This window comes from Pseudorca crassidens, chromosome 3 (genome assembly GCF_039906515.1).
Source record: "Pseudorca crassidens isolate mPseCra1 chromosome 3, mPseCra1.hap1, whole genome shotgun sequence".
Lineage (NCBI taxonomy): Eukaryota > Metazoa > Chordata > Mammalia > Artiodactyla > Delphinidae > Pseudorca > Pseudorca crassidens.
Genome location: NC_090298.1, coordinates 156,604,600 through 156,621,956, shown reverse-complemented (window position 1 = coordinate 156,621,956; position 17,357 = coordinate 156,604,600). Strand labels below are relative to the sequence as shown.

Here is a 17,357-nt window from a genome sequence, read left to right as displayed (position 1 = left end):
TTTTAAGAGAATATGATGTGCTGGACTAAGCGGAGATTGACAGCATGTAAAGTTGAAATGTTGAGGTTTGGGTTCTTTCAGAAAACCTTCTCCTGAACCAGTATCCCCCTCCAACCCCTGTCCCATTTCTCTGGTCTGCTTCATTGAAAGATTGTCTATACCTACTGTGTCTCCTTTGTCTTCTCCCATTCTCTCCTTACACATCCATTGGACTTCTGTTTCATTCATGCCCCTGAAACCCATCTTGTAAAGGTCACCAACACCCTCCTCTTGTTCGGTAGTTGCTTCTCTATCCTCATCTTACTTGACTTCCCAAAAGCATTTAACACAGTGTGTCATTCCTCATTTTCTTCTGTTTCATTGGCTATTCCTTTTTAGTCTCTTTTGCTGGCTTCTCTGTCAGCCTCATCATTTTGGAAGTCCCTAGTTCTTCATCTATAGGGCCCTCTTTTTTTTTTCCCTCTATATTTTCTCCCTATGTGATCTCATCTAGTTCTGCAACTTTAAATAACCCATCTCTATGCTATAGTTTATATTTTTGGCTCTGCCCTGTAGCCTGGAGCCCTGTATCCCATTGCAAAGTTGACATCTCCTCTGGGATGTCTAGTAGGCATTGCAGATTTAACGTGCCCAGAGCAGACTCTGGTGCCTCCGCAGTCCCCACGCACGCATGCATGCGTGAATACAACTTGAGGTTAGTTTTTTTCATTCTAATGAATGGCATTATTATCCATTATTTACTTGCTGAAACTAAAACGTTTGGAGTCATCCCTGATTACTCTTTCTTTCATTCCACATGGCTTAATTAATTAGCAAATCCTTTGGGCTCTGATTCAAAGACATTTCCTTAATCTGGCCTCTCCTTTTCATCTCCACTGTTAGCAGCTTAGTCAGCATCCTCTCTCATCTGGACCATTGCAGTGACATCCCAGCTGTCTCTGCTTCCCCTCATCCCCTCCACACTGTAGCCAAAGTGATCCTTTAAAACTGTAAATCAGATTATGTCTTGATCTGCTTGAAGACATTCCAGTGGCTTCGTATCACACTTAAGAAAAAGTCCAAGGGCTTCCCTGGTGGCGCAGTGGTTGAGAGTCGGCCTGCTGATGCAGGGGACGCGGGTTCGTGCCCCAGTCCGGGAAGATCCCACATGCTGCGGAGCGGCTGGGCCCGTGAGCCATGGCCACTGAGCCTGCGCGTCCAGAGCCTGTGCTCCGCAACAGGAGAGGCCACAACAGTGAGAGGCCCGTGTACCACAAAAAAGAAAAAAAAAAAGTCCAAGCTCCTTTCCCTGGCGAGGAAGGCCTCCATGACCTGCTTGTTGCGTATCTTCAGCCTCATCTCTTCCGCAGCCCTTACCTAGTCACCAACAAACACGTCAAAGTTATTCTTGCTTTAGAGCCTTTACTCTTGTTAGTCCTTTTTCCTGTATGCTCTTCCTCAGCTTTTCAAATGGCTGGCCTCCCTCAAATAATCCTTTTTCATATTTGACCACTCTCTAAAGTTACTTATTCCCCTCTTCACCTGAATTTACATCACCTTGTTTTATTTTTCTCTACAGCACAAAACTATCTGAAATTATTTGTATGCCATCTTCTCTTGCCTCCTAGAATAGCTTAAAGCTTCATGAGAACGTGGACGTAGTCTGTTCTGTTTGCCACTACTATACTCCAGAGATACACTGCACTAGGTGCATATATTAGGTACTAAATAAATAGTTACTGAAAGCATGAGTGAATTTAAAAATGAGTATATCACTTGAAAAGAAAAAAGTTCTAGAGCCATGATATTGCTTTCTAACAGAGAAAGAAACAACTTAAAAAAGAATACAAGAATGTAGTATACTTGAACCAAAACGCGGGCACTGGATTATTGGAAGGGTTGTTGTTGGAAAAAGGAGAGGATATTATGTGCCAGTGATCTAAGGTGTTAGAGCAGGAGTTTGAAGGAACAGTGAGGATTTAGCTAAAAATGTAACCTCAGGAGTCAAGGCACGACCACAGTAGCTGAGGCCTAGAAAAGAGAGAATGATAGCAGAGTCTGCCACCAAAGTTCTCCCTCAATTTTTTAATATGTGCCTTCAAATTCCCTCTTACGTTTTCACTGTGCCTTGAGCTCTGTGTTTTGGTCTGTTCTGAAGTGGGTGAAGGACAAGTAGGTGGAAAGCAGGACTTGGGTGTGGACCAGGGTTTGGTAAACTACAGTCAACAAGCCAAATCCAGCCTGCATGCCACCTGCTTTTTTACAGCCTACAAGCTAAGAACGGTTTTTACATTAAATGGTTGGAAGTAAAAGAGAAGTAATATTTCAAGACACATAAAAGTTATGAACTTCAGACTTCAGTCTTCATAAATAAAGGCTTATTGTGATACAGCTAACCTTATTTGCTTATGCATCGTCTATGCTTGCTTTCATGCTACAATAGCAGAGATCAGTAGTTGTAACAGACAGTCTATCCCACAAAGTGTAAAATCTTTACTATCTGCCCTTTACAGAAGAAGTTTGCCAACTGTAGGTATGTCCTTTGCCAAAAACTTTTCCTTATGGACCCATGGAGAATAATAAACTTGATATAGCTGAGGATGTACAGGCCCTTTTTCCTCATGGTGACAATTATTTCTTCTCTTTTTATAGCAATTCAATTAAACCCCAGCTATATCAGGGCAATATTGAGGAGAGCGGAGTTGTACGAGAAGACTGACAAGCTGGATGAAGCCCTGGAAGACTATAAATCCATACTAGAAAAAGATCCGTCAGTACATCAAGCAAGAGAGGCTTGTATGGTAAACATAATTTTTTTACAAAAATATTTTCTGTTCCTTGTGTTGCTACTCGGTGAATGTTAAATGATCCTTAGAGACACAACTATATGCCATTTCTAAGCTTTTGAGAAGCTTATCAGAATATATGGGAGATAGAACTTTGAAGTGGTGGCCACACACCCACTGTACCATGTACTATTTAATCTTCATTCTAAAAGTGTTATCTTTGTAAACCTCTAACCTCTAAGGTTGACAAGAACTTTATTTCATTGTTGGACTGGGAAATCTTGTCTACTTGTAGGTGCCTGGTTTAGTTGAAAGTGAGTCTTAATATTATAGGTAACACATTTCTGGTTTTCTTGTCATCCTTTTCCTTACTCAGTCACCAAGTTTCTATTCATTGTTATATGGCCAGCACATTTCCAATTGAATATATCCTAAACTAACTTTCTTATCTCTCTTAAAATGACTCTAGTTCTTGTCCTTGGCACTAACAATCCTTTTGCTTCTAAATGGCATAATATTTTTTATGTCAGTTGTAAGTTAACTAAATGTTACTGGTTTTCCTCCCTTTAAAAATAACTCCAGATTTAGCACCACTCTTTGATTATCTCTAACGCACAGAGCAACATACACTCTGAAGGATATACTGCAGTATTGGATGTGTATATCTTATTGCCCCAAAATAATGCGTGTTCAAGTAAGTTCGACAAACACTGGCTTTAACCAAACAGGTTTCTTTGCTGCCAGACTTTTCAGAGGGCCATTAGGATGGAGAGGTCCATTCTGAACCCAGTATGCCACAGAGGTGGCAGGAGCCGGGGAGCTACAGGAGTCTTTTATTTAAGGCAGACTTCTCGGTTTTGTTTTTGGAATTGAGGGCACTTGCCAACATTTACAAATGGAAAGATTTTACTAGATGAAAATCTAAGTCGGGCTTCTCTTGAAATTGGAAGATGCGGACGTGCTGGCTCCTCCTTGAGCTCCCACATGCCGGTGCTCAGCTGGCGCTCTCGATTCCACAGTGAGCATGCCCATACTCTTGCCTTACTTACTACCTTTCCCCTCTGGCCCCTGAGGGCATCTGAGCCCCTGCTATACAGGTTCCTGTCTAGTTCACGGGACTGTTATTCCACCAAGCGGACCTGAGAAATGTTGACTCCTCTCCCTGCACTAATATTCTAGGTGGTTTGGGTTTTGTTTTGCTTTGTTTTTATACCCACTTGAGGTGAATTCCTTCAATAACAACAGATCTTTTGAATAATGGGAGAAGGGCTCGTTTGGGTAATTAAAATACATAAGCAATTTGAAAGCAGTTTATCTGACTTTTAACGTATCTCTGAATGGTGTTAGGATTAACTTAAATTTGACATGAGGAAAGGGAATAGAGTTCTTAAAATCTTGGCTAAATTCTTGGTAGCCTTTATCCTTGTCAAATTAGTTTTAAGAGTTCCATGAAAGGGAGCCTTTTTTTAAAGCTAGCTGTTATATGCATAAAGAATTTATTTTATATTGAATTATTACAACTGAGTTAATACTGGACTCCCAGAGTACTTGGGGGCAATTACAGAGCTAAAAGGGACCATAGAAGACTCTAATCTAGGTCAGCTGGAGGTGATTTGGTTCCAGGGGGCATTTGGCAGTGTGGGGAGGCACTTTGTCATGACTGGGAGGGTACTGTTGGCATCTGGTGGGTGGAGGCCAGGGATGCTCTAAACATTCTACGATGCACAGGACAGCCCTACAGCAGTTACCCAGTCCAAAATATCAGTAGTGCCAAGGTTGAAACGATCTGATGCTTTCTCAACAAATTAGATTATATAAAGAAAGGACTTCAAGTTAAAAAATACAAATGAGCAAAAAAATTAATAATATAAATATCACCTATAATCCCACCACCTAAATATACTCCTATAAACATCTGGTTTGTATCCTTTCAGACATTTTCTGTGTGTGTGTGCGTGTGCGTGTGTGTGTTTTTCACCAAGTTTTTATTGAGGTCCTCCTTGGGCCACTCTGCTAAGAACTGGGAATATAGCATTGAACCAAACCAAACTCCAGTCTCTGTAGCTCCCCCACAGACAGACATTTGTTCTTCTCTATGTTTAATAGGCTCATGTATAGGTACTTAACCTGGTCTCGCTTTCACATGAGGTTTTTAATGTTTCTCAAATTCAAAATAAAGCCAAAAGATTTTCACAACCCATGTTTTGGTGCTTTTTCCCTCAGAGGTTACCTAAGCAAATTGAGGAACGTAATGAAAGACTAAAGGAAGATATGTTAGGTAAGTCTGCTTCCCTTACCTTCTCTTGACCATAAATAGCTAGGAAGCCGGGGATGGGGCCATCAGTACTTTTATTCATTAGAGGAGAATACAGCAGTTAGAAATAGCTTTGGGGCCCTTTGTTTGTTGTGGGCACCAGTACCGTGGGGCTCGTGAGTTCTTAGCCATTTTTAATTCTAGAAGGAGCAGTGTGGTTTAGAGTGGATAGCAGCTTTTCAAAAACTAAACTTCCATTTTGTGGGGTTGTTTTTTTGTTTTTGGAAAATTTTCCTCCCTTCAAGAATGCAAACATAATTAACTCCCAACCTGGGCTGCCACCAACCTCTATTTCAGATCATGAATTTCTTAAAAACAGTTGAATTTCTTCATTTGAGTAAACAACTTCAGGTTTTTTGGGTTTTGTGTTTTTTATCTATCTATTTATTTATATTTGGCTGCACTGGGTCTTCATTGCTGTGTGTGCGCTTTCCCTAGTTGTGGCGAATGGGGGCTACTCTTCATTGCGGTGCGTGGGCTTCTCATTGCGGTGGCCTCTCTTGTGGAGCACGGGCTCTAGGCGCCTGGGCTTCAGTAGTTGTGGAGCATGGGCTCAGTAGTTGTGGCGCATGGGCTTAGTTGCTCCGTGGCATGTGGGATCTTCCTGGATCAGGGATAGAACCCATGTCCCCTGCACTGATAGGCGGATTCTTAACCACTGCCCCACCAGGGAGGTCCCAGCTTCAGGTTTTACGTTCCATTAGGATGCAATCAGTACAAGCCAATACCATGTCAAAACCAAGGGGACTTTTGTTTTGAAAATGGCGTTCAGAGTCCCTTTAGTGTTTGAGAACACATGCGAGGGCAAGAATTAGTAGTAAATAGGAAGGGGGAAAAGACTGTGGGTTTGGGGGTCGGGGAAATGGTTTCATTTGACCCGTGTTTTAGTTACTTCTTGTGTTTGCCAAAGCATGTTTATAGTTGGAATTACAGAATTCCTCTCATGAACAGTCTGCTTGACGAAGGGGAGTAAAGGTTCCTGGACAGAGACCTGCCCAGCATAGTCTGCTTATAACCTGTCTGATAGTTCTCTGTTCAGGATCTCCTATATATTTTTCCTTATGAATATTTTCTAGATCTATATTGTGAATTGCAATCACATGGGACTAAAGGAAACTCATTTAAAATAAATTGAGCCTGGCCATGTATGGCCTTTAGGCATTAGTATCCAGAGAATGAGACAGATTTCCCCAAAGATCACTGATAGCAAAGTTGATTGAGAAGAAGCCACTAACCTAGTCGATCCAAAGCCCTCGCCCCTGCTGGATAGACTCAGACTCCAAGGGGAGATGCTTCAGACTTGGGGAGATTTCTGGAGCCTTCCTCAGTTTTTCCAAAATTGGCTCTTTCCCTAATTTACATATTTAATTAAATTTGACACCATGTTTGAGCAGAAAAGTTATTTTGGAGGTACTTTTTCTTCAAAGAAGAGGGAAGAGAGCATTTTCTTACCTATTCACAATGATGCTTTATTTTAGCAAAAAAAAAAAAAAAAAAGGAAGGAAAGAATTTGCATTTAGCTGAGCTGGATTTCATGCTGAAAGAGATGACTTGGTGATTGAGCATAGTGGTTTTGGAAAAGACACTTAGGCACTGGTCCCTGGGTCCATTTGTTTTGAACCAATATGGAAAAATAAAGAGATAGGTGTAAATTGAATCTTACTGCCATTGTCAGTTCCAGATGGAATCAAAACTTCCATCTGTCCTTGTCACTCTAAATTCTAATGAGCTGATGTTTCCTGTCTTGTGGCTTTGGCTTTTACTTATGTTGTTCCCTTCATAAACAACTTAAGTTGCTTGGTAAGTAATATGTCAGTTTGTTGTTACACATCAGTAGTCTGAATGGCTGGACTCTTTTATATTCTTTTTTTCTTTTTTTTATTATTACTTTTGTCTGCATTGGGTCTTCCTTGCTGCACGCAGGTTTTCTCTAGTTGCAGTGAGCAGGGGCTGCTCTTCATTGCAGTGCGTGGGCTTCTCATTGCAGTGGCTTCTCTTGTTGTGGAACATGGGCTCTAGGCACACGGGCTCCAGTAGTTGTGGCGCATGGGCTCAGTAGTTGTGGCTCACGGGCTTAGTTGCTCCACGGTATGTGGGATCTTCCTGGACCAGGGCTTGAACCCACGTCCCCTGCATTGTCAGGCAGATTCTTAACCACTGCGCCACCAGGGAAGCCCCTTCCTTTATATTCTTAATGAATATAAGGATCATGAATAAAAATTGGTTCTGGGTGTCACCTCCCGTAGGAGAGCCTTAAAGGGAGAAATCACTCTCCGCCCCACAAGAGCTTTCTGGTGTTCTTCCTTCCTTGTTACAGATGAACCACCTTTGATTCGTGTGCTTTGAGATTTTTGGAGGCTGGTCCCTCTAGAAGCGCAGAGTAACGTCACTTGCTTAGAAGTTCTGAGCAAGCTTTTTGCAGTGGACTGCATGATTTTTAGTGCTAGTTTCTCTGGGAATGATGGCTTCTGCTGGAAGATTGGCAGTTAAAGATTTTTAAAACTGCTTAGCACCATTTGTCACTGGCATTTGCTACGTTATGTGATAATTTAACAAAATGAGATTGTCTTTAAGTTTGTTCGATAATCTTGACTTGCTTTTCCTTTTCTCTCTGTAACTTGACTTCCTTGTTGTTAGAAAGAAGAGCTACGTACCCCCCTTCTTGGGAAAAAAAATTCTAATTGGAATTATAAATGGGTAGAACATACTTGCTCCTCTCTTCTTAGTCTGTCATTTATAAATGTCATCCTTAGAGCAGGAGTGGAGACCCAGGGTGGCAGTCACTCATAGTGCCACAGTCCTTGCCAGAGAGGGACAATCACGCTGAGTTTAGATTTGAGGAAAGGAGTCAGTAACTGGAGTGTTTCCTTTTGTCCTTTCCTCTGGGAAGATAGCCTGGTGGCTGTTATAGCCAGGGAATGACTTAAGGGTATAGTCAGTGGTGTGATGAGGCGGGAAAGATGTCCTGGACAGAGCACCCCAAGAGACTCAGAGCATTTAGCTTCTGTTCCAACAGTTCCGGGGGATCTGCTCTTCCTGCCTCAGTCGAGAGGCTGTCCTGACCTGGAAAACCTAGAGCTGTGACATGAAACTCTTTGATTCCCCCAAAGGATCAAGAGACGTGGGTGAGGCACTGCCCCAGAAACCCTACCTTCCTTTCACTGGCACACAGCTGCTCGGCACACACAGGGGCCTTGTTCCGCATCCAGCCCAGGTTTTCCACTTGTACCATGCCCTCCTTCCACCTTCTTGGAACGTGTTGCTGGTCTCCTGATTCCTGAAGTTACTCAGGTGTTCACTCCTGGCCATTAGCATCCTAATGAGTGTGTAGTTGTGAACTGAATTAAGAATACCACCTTGTATGTTCCATGTTCAAAAGCTAGATTTGGAGCCGGAAGTAACTTGTTCATTGTCATTGTGAGGATGCAACAGGTCTTTTTTGGCTATTCCTGTGCATTGTGTGCCTCTCTGCAAGTGATAGAGGGGCCTAGAATCAGCTCCCTTGCCGAATATCACGAGAGCCTCGAAATTGTTACTGTCCCTTAAAACTGCTGAAGCCATACATGTGGGTATGGAAATCCAGGCTCTTTTTTCACATTTCTCTTCCTGCTGCCCTGCCTGATACTCGTTACAGACTGTGCACTTGCCATGCCATGTGCTCTGGCCACTGGAGACTCTCTCAGCCAGTTCCGTGTTGCTGTCACCCCCTCAGTAGGGAATGTCAGTTTTGGGTTTTCGATGCCCTGCTTTTTGCTTCGTTACCTAGTTGCTGCTCCTGTAGCTTCTCCTCTTTGATAGTTCTTGGTAAGGCTTCCTTCCACTTCTACGTTCACCCAAGAGCTGACTAATATATAAGCATTTGAATTGAGTGTGAATTTTATTTTCTCTATTCTGTGCCCTCTTAATTTGCCTTTTGCTCAGAGGAAAGCAAGAGTCACAGCTTCATGGCTTAGTTTTCTGCCTCATAAGAGGAAATGCAGTGTCAAGATTCACTTGGATGCAATTTGGTTCTCCTAATAGGAGAAAGTCCTAAAGGATCTATTCCACTGGTTCCAACCTCAGTGATCTTAAGGAGGTGAAAACAAATGGCCTTCCAGGCTCTCCTGATGCTAAACTGACTACTGCACAGTCAGTATCTCTGAAGAGAAATTATGTGTAATGAGTCAGTTGGATTTTTATAATACAGTGTTGCTTGGAGACGCGGAAGTTAATATTTATCAGAACTGGATCCAGTGCCAAGCCTTGATCTCGTGTCATAACTATTCTTGTCTGAGCACAAGCAGTGTTGGACTCTTCTCTTTGCCATGGGAGCTCTTATAGATGAGATCCTAACAGTTAGGGGCATGTGGGCACATTCAGGCTGAGTCATGGTGTCAGATTTGCTACAAGTGGAAATAAAGGAACCTAATACTGCCCAGGTCGGGGGAGGGGTGGGATTTGGCGGCCAGTGGAAAGTGTGGCAGATAGGCTAGTTTGGCAGATGGTCCTGTCTTGGGTTCAGCGAAGCTGCCCTTGTCTCTGAGCGCCCACCCTGACTGTGAACAGCAGCAGGAAGATGGTGAGTGTGTGTGTACAGAGCTAGGAAGGAGCATGACCTCTGCTGAAGGTGCTTCTCTGCCACCATCATCAACAGTAAAAGGTGAATCTTGCAGACACTGAAACTTGTTGGTTGTACCTTAATGTTGTGCTCTGTTTCCTTATGTTCCCATTGGCCCTACGCTAATTTCAGAGCTTTGTCTAATTGAAGCGTAGTTGATTTACAATATTGTGTTAGTTTCAGGTACACAGCATAGCGATTCAGTACTTTTGCAGTTTATACACCATTTGAGGTTATTACACGATAATGGGTATAATTCCTGGTATATCCTTGTTGCTTATCTATTTTATATATATAGTTTGTGTCTGTTATTTCCATACCCCTAATTTCAGAGCTTCTTCACCTGACAGTGTAAACATCAAATGTTTGTTCAGTGAATAAACGGCCTCTTTCCCGTTAGGCCTCACCAGCTTTCTGTCAGAACCACCTCCAGGCTCTCCTCTTGTGGTTTATTCTTCACTTTGCCCCGTAGCATTATTAACCCTGAAAGCTGTTCTCAAACCATCAATGGCCTTTGCCGCGCCCTGCCACCTCCCTTTCAGCCCTTTGGACACACTGCCCACCCTTGCCTGCCTGTCTCCGTACATTTGATCCTACCATTTTTGCCTGCACTGCCCACTCCCTCTATCTCAAATGGTTGCAGTCCTGCCTGTCCTTTAGTGGTGATTGAAATGCAGACTCTCACACACAAAGCTCTGCCAGATCTCCCTCCTCCCTGCCCAAGCTGGAGGGCATCTTCTTCTTATTGACTCTCATAGCATTTTATATCTCAGCTACATGTGAACTGGCTTCAGTGTGTGTCTTATCTTCTATCATATCTAAGCTTATTTTGGTGTAAAGACAGTGTCCTGTATCTTTGCATCCCCGCCACACATATGTACTTAGTACATGTTGGTTGAATTAATTCAAGTCAGGTTAACCTCAGGTCTTCTCTAATGGGGAGACTATTTAATCATGTGTCTTTTTTACGTGTCTGCTGCCTTCCAGGGACTTCATGTACGTTGTCTATTTAGCAAGCAGACTTCCCATCTCCTGTTCTACTGTTCTGGCGATAATAGTCAAGCTATTGTGGAATGTTATAAAGGCAGAGATATGAGAATAAAAGGAAAAAAGAATGATGCCATATGTGTTAGGTTGGGTCCTTGGAGAAACAGAAGGCAAGATTTGATTAGAAACACAAGAGAGGACTTCCCTGGTGGCGCAGTGGTTAAGGATCCGCCTACCAGTGCAGGGGACACAGGTTTGAGACCTGCTCTGGGAAGATCCCACATGCCACAGAGCAGCGAAGCCTGTGCGCCACAACTACCGAGCCTGTGCTCTAGAGCCCGCGAGCCACAACTACTGAGCCCAGTGAGCCACAACTACTGAAGCCCGTGCAGCTAGACCCCGTGCTCCGTAACAGAGACAAGCCACCGCAATGAGAAGCACGTGCACTGCAACAAAGAGTAGCCCCCACTCGCCTCAACTAAATAAAGCCCACGCGCAGCAACGAAGACCAAGCACAACCCAAAATAAATTAAAAAAAAAAAAAAGAAGAAACACAAGAGATTTATTGGAGGAAACACCTGCAAGGGAAAGTGAGGCAGAGGGGCAGGAGCTGGACGTGAGTGGGAGCCGCGTCAGGTCCCTGGGAAGAGGGAGGACTTGGTTCGGAGAAGTCCTGCACTGCAGGGTGGTGCCAGGGACGTTTCAGCAAAGCCACTGGGGAGCCACAGTTACCTGTCACAGGGGCCCCTGCTCTGTCCCTGCCCTGCTCCGCCACTGACTGTGGACAGCCGTGGAACCCTCGACCTCTGCATGGAGGGAACTGTGCTCCCTGCATCTGGAGAAGCACGTGTTCACGGCTGCCACTCCACAGAATCAGCCAAGCGAAGGTCCAGGGCTCCTTGTGGTGGGCAGGTCCTCCAACCAGTTAGGCAAAGTCTGGGCCTGCGCAAAGCCCCCTGCCCCCTCTCCATCTGCAGTTTGAATACTTGTGCCCTTGCTTTGCCGCCGTCTCCAGGTGCAGCGGCCTCCTCACCACCTTCAGTAACTGCTCCCCGTCCTTCAGAGCCTTGTCTCTCCTGAAATGCCTTCCTCACACCCCTGAACGGGCCTGCGAGCTCCTCTGCGCTCACCTCAGTCTTGTGTCTGGGTGCCCACTAGGCTGTGAGCATCTCAGAAGCCAAGAATAACTTGTATTCTTTAGATCCCAGTGCCTCCTATAGTAGATATCAAGTCATATGTACATTTGCCTTCAAATTGTTGTTCTGGCAGTCGAGGTGGACTTGCAGTGATCCCTCCAGCCCAGGTGGTGGCCCCTGGCTTGGTCGACAGTCCACAGTGGCCCTGGGACAGGCTCTTCCTGGGGCCTGTGACGTGAGTGGCCCTTGAGGCTTCTTCTTACTTTTTACTCACTCCGTGTCAGAAGAGTCAAGAATTGTGCCAGCAGTGACATTTTATTGGGCTTCTTTAAATGATTGTTTCCTCGCTGTCCTCTCTCCTCTCTCTTCAGCCCCAAGACAGACAGACTGCCCAAGTTCTGGCTGACTCACGCTCTCCTGGTGGGGGGGCCCCTCTGTTTTCTTGGCTTGTTGCGATCCCCTATTCACGCATCCATCTACCTGCAGCAGTGCTCTGGGCCTCTCTGTGCTGCCACCTGTGCGCAGGGGCAAGGGCTGTGCCGGTGATTCTCCTTAATCAGCAGCACTGAGCATATGTGTTCCAGGTTTAAGTTTGGGAAGCCTACCTGGAGAGGGGTCAGTCTGGGTTTTGGGAACTTACTGTGAATATGGTGAGCTGCCAGGGGGCTAAATCTTAGACTGAGTCCAAAAGTTGCCAAGAGTTACTAGAAAAGGTCTTGACATTTAAAGGCCATGCATCTTTAAGTTCTTTACCTGGGGTTTATTTCAAGGTGGGAGACCTCAAAGGGACAAAGCTGCTAACAAGGGCAAGGTGGGAAGGAACCTGTACCTCTGATGATCTGGGGTTTCTTTCCCTTTTACCCTCATCCTCATCTCCATTGGAAGCAGACCTGCAAGAAAAATTAGAACAGTGTAGAAATGGTCGAAATACGTATTCACCCATCCTCACCAAGATTTTCCAAAACACTCCTAGCTTCAGATATTCCATCCTGTTGCCCACATATCCCTGTAAATCTCTCAGATGTCCTGGAAACTCCAACTTCTGTATAAACTCCGTGGCCCTCTTGTATGGAGAATCAGCATAAAAATCCATGGTTATACTGTGTGTCTTCATTTGGTCTTTATGACATGAACTCACTTGGTGATTAACAAGGAAAGCCTGAAACTTGGGGAGGGAGACTGGGCTGTTGAGGTGATGGTGCTGTGCAAGGGAACAAGATCTCCCATTTCCTGAGAAATGATGAGTTCAGTGTGGAAGCTAAGACTTGCAAAAGCAGGAGGCTCTTGTGTTTGAACCCAGGTTCAGTAGAAACCCGCAGAGTGGAATTAGGTTCAGCAAGTCGCTCTGCTGTTCCATGGAGAACAGACTTGGGGGGGGCTTGGCCCTCCCCGCCAGGCTTGGCCTTCAGGCCCCAGGAAGAGCAGCCCATCGCTCATCCCAGAGCCTGTCCCCTGGCGCCTCTGGCCAGTCTGGACAGGAGGCTTTGCTGTCGCGGCAGGGCTCCCGTGTGCTCCCCTACGCAAGCCATGGCTCAGGGTGGATGGCGCTGAAGTGATTGCTCTGCTGTACATTGGGGGCTGAGGGTTTCATGATTTTAAAAGCAGGAGTTTCTTTTTAACTGCAGAGAATCTCTTTTTATCTTGTAATCAGATAGTGAGGCACTTGGGGTCTTCCTGCTTCTGCTGACTCCCTGTATTTACTGGACTTTTTGCTTTTACATTGCAGGTAAACTAAAAGATCTTGGGAACTTGGTTCTTCGGCCTTTTGGACTCTCCACAGAGAATTTCCAGATCAAACAGGATTCCTCTACTGGCTCCTACTCCATCAATTTTGTTCAAAATCCAGATAATAACAGATAACAAAGATAACAATGGCTTTTAAAGCTGGCTTGGAAATTGTATGCTGCCTGTGTTAGCAAGGGGAAAGGCCCTGCCAGTGTTTAACGTTTAACAGCATCTTATCTCAAAGACAGGCTATCTAGTAGAGGCCAGTGCTCCCTTCTCCCCCTTGTTTTATGATCAGGGTGAAACGCAGTTCCTGATGTAATGAGCCTAATTTGATTTCCATTTTAAGGTGGTGTCTGTGCAGCTGTTGCCTTGGTTCTGGCTGTTCTTTGTTTTGTCCGGGAGAAAGCCTGCTTGTCCAGGCTCACCTCCCCGAGCTCCACAAAAACAAGCCCAGCTGGAGTCTCCTGGGCCGAGCAAACCTGCTGGTCGGAGACTGCCCAACCACGATCGATGGGGTCCCCACCTGCTGTTCCCTCGCCCCGATCACACGCACTGCCCAGGCTGCCCTGCGTGGGCTCCAACATCTCCTAATTTCCTCTGTGGTAATAAACGCTTTCTGTGACAGTCTGAGCTGGGTTGTGAATTTTGTCCCCATAACAACAGCTAAAGCAGTGTTGGTTTTGAGCAGTGTTACTGGATTCCACAAATCTGCCCAGAGTCTTAGTTGCCACCTTGAAGATGATCTTGAAGAGCTGACCATCCTACCATGTATTAGGATTCAGAAACTCCACCTTACAAGCTGTCCCGGGCCTCTCCAGGTTTGTGCAGATAATTATGAAATCAGTGTTTTTGGCCAAGTATCAATCTTAGTAATTTCAACTTAAAATAGCTTCATTCAGGAATGGTGGTATGTGAATCCCAGAACAAAACCATGTTCTTTTAGACTCCATGAACCCAGAAGTTTCAAAGGTAGATTTTTTTTTTTTCTAGTCATCAGTGCTGGTGAAAAGCTTTTAATTGTTATGGTTTGAGTGTCAAGTGCAGTGACGTGCAGGTTTCATCTTAGAAATGAAGTAAGTACACGTATAATTCTGTAAGTGACATGCAGTAGGCATGCTCCCAGTGTTCAGAATCGTGCTGTTGTTTTGCTCTGTTCCTCAGAGCCCCTCAGCGTGTGTTGGTAGGCAGTGGAGTCATATGCTGTATCCACACTTTGTGATTTGCGAAGCCTTTATCCCAGATTGAAATGGAATTCCTCACACACTTTATAAGGGGAAAGGGAGAAGGAGAATGTGGTTTTTAATTTTGCTTTGCTATCTTTATGATAAATCCGGCATCTGATTTTTCCCGAAAGGTGTGTGTGAGAAATCATACAAGTTGTACAGAAAGCTTAGCTGAAAGCCGTGTGGCCCACCCAGCGGTGATGAGTGCATCCTGGGCAGCTGGTGCTGTGCACTGCTGCTCCAGCAGGAGCAGCCCTTCTCAGACCTCTTGATCTCAGGACCCCTCCACACTCAAAACAATTTAAAGAGCGATTTGGTTTATGTGGGTTACATCTCTTCATACTTACTGTATTCGAAATTAAAACAGAAATTTCTTAAATATTAATTCCTTTAAAAACAACAAAATACATTTTATGTTAATACAAGTATTTTAGAAAAAATCTAAAAATCACATTTTAGTAAGAAGAGAGACACCGTTTTACATTTTTGCAAATCTCTTTAACGTGTGGCTTGATAAATCTGCTTACGTACTCGTTTTGTCACGATATCACATGTCATGTAGCCTGGAAAATTCTGCATACCTGTGTACTTGTGACAGAATGAGGCAAATAACCTCTTATGAAAGGGTCTCAGGAACCCCTGGGAAGCCTTGGACCACCATGAAAACCACTTTGTCAGATTATGACTTTTGACCTCAGTTGCTGAGACTAAGCAATGGTCAGGGCTGAGATTCCTGAAGGCTATCTGAGTCTCCAAGGAATAGGAAATAAACCTGTTTGCCTGGAAACAGCCTTTCTTAAGACAATACCATTGCTGCAGGGGGTAGAGGTTTTGCTTCTTAGGCATCCTTCCTCCTCCTCCGCACTTCCTCGCTGAAATCTTAAAGGAGGCCAAACAAGGCGAATATTAAGTGCTTCTAGTGATTGGGCCAAGTAATATACCTGGAAAGGTAAGGAAGGAAACCTAAGTAGGTGTGAGTTTGCTTAAGCCAAGGGGTTTTTGTATCACTGTTACTTTTCTGCTTCCAAAATCTGGAAGAAAAGATAGATTCAAACCTTTTGAAAATGTTTGTTCAAACCTACAGAAAAATCCTGAAAGGGTTGAAAAGTAGGAAGAGTGTACGTACGAGGGAGGAAGGTGGCCTGTTGCTAAGATGTATGATTTAAAATTCTGTGATGCCTTCCTTCCCTCACACAAAAAAAAAGGTATAACAGAATTTACTTTTAAGGTAATCACACTGTGACATCGTATATATACTTATGCCAGTGACATTGCAATGGATCAAAATAATTTTGGAATCTCCTTCTAGAATTTCCTTGAAGGCTCAAACACATGTTTAAAAATACTATGATCTATTCCCTATCTGCCTCCATGAATAGACCAAGAGCTTCTGGAAGGTAAGGGCCATATTTATATTCTTAATAGCACCAGTAGCTACTGCTTTACTAGAAATTTAGTAAATTGGTATTAAAGGATGTTCCACGAGAAGTGGTCTCAAAGTGAACCACCATTCTATCCAAACGTCTCTAGATTCTGTGGCCTTTATTTGGTACCTGTTTTTTTGACGCTTAAAAAGACATAGAGTCCCTTTAAGCTGGTCGAGCGCATCTTGTGCAGCCACGTAGAATGTCCTCAGATGGTGATCATTCAACCTGGCCTGTAAACATATGCCTCCTGTTTTCTTGTTTGTTTTTGTTTTTTTGGCTGCCTTGGGTCTTCATTGCTGCACGGGCTTTCTCTAGTTGCGGGGAGCGGGTGCTACTCTTCACTGTGGTGGCTTGTTGTGGAGCACGGGCTCTGGAGCACAGGCTCAGTAGTTGTGGCGCACGGACTTAGTTGCTCCACGGCATGTGGGATCTTCCCGGGCCAGGGCTTGAACCCGTGTCCCCTGCATTGGCAGGCGGCTTCTTAACCAGTGCGCCACCAGGGAAGCCCTGCCTCCTGGTTTTTAAATTCTCATTTTTGCATCTTGTATATTTACAAGGATTTGTGTTGAGACTTTCAGAAATCCCCAACTTTTCCTCTAGTTTCAGGCTCCCCTCCTTCTCCCAGGTCATCTTGTGTTCTCCATATATGTTTCCACACCGTCTCCCAGTTCTCACATGAGCAGCTTTTCCATTCATGGGAGCCTCTGCAGAAGGCTTGCCCAGGATATGGCACTGTCACTACAACAAATTCACACTTGAAATGGTAGTTTTTCTGTGCAGAGTGTACTGTGGATTAGTTCATTTTCCATACATCATGGTTGAATCCTAGTCTTAAAATCCAACCTCTTTTTCTAAGAACTGTGACTTTCCACACGCATCTTCCTCCCATCACAAGCACCGCAGCTGGTTTCTCGTTCCCCTGCCCTTTAGCTCCCCCCCCCGCCCCCACCCACCCAAACGTCTCTTATTGCGTTGTTGTGCTTATAGGCCTAGAGAATGTTAACACCATGCCGCGATGTGGAGGCTGGGAGTGGCCAAGCCTGCTAGCTAATGACCTGAACATTGCAGCCCGGGGCCCGCGTGTGAGCTTCAGTAAACTGACAAGACTTCACACACTGGACCTCCAGAGTTACTCAGGTACAGTCAAAGGCGTGAATGTTTGTTGAGTCCTACAACACTT

At 44.6% G+C, this 17,357-nt stretch overlaps 1 protein-coding gene across 2 annotated transcripts in view; it reads left to right on the top strand.

Annotated features, from left to right (window-relative positions):
• TTC1 (tetratricopeptide repeat domain 1) overlaps positions 1-14,154 on the top strand; it is a 73,258-nt gene extending 59,104 nt beyond the window's left edge. For both annotated transcript variants that reach the window (XM_067732971.1, XM_067732970.1), the window contains 3 exons: positions 2,632-2,780; positions 4,989-5,043; positions 13,526-14,154. In XM_067732971.1, coding sequence (XP_067589072.1) covers positions 2,632-2,780; positions 4,989-5,043; positions 13,526-13,659 — 338 coding nt within the window. In that variant the 3' untranslated portion in view covers positions 13,660-14,154. The remainder of the gene's footprint in view (positions 1-2,631; positions 2,781-4,988; positions 5,044-13,525) is intronic.
• The last annotated feature ends 3,203 nt before the right edge of the window (positions 14,155-17,357 follow it).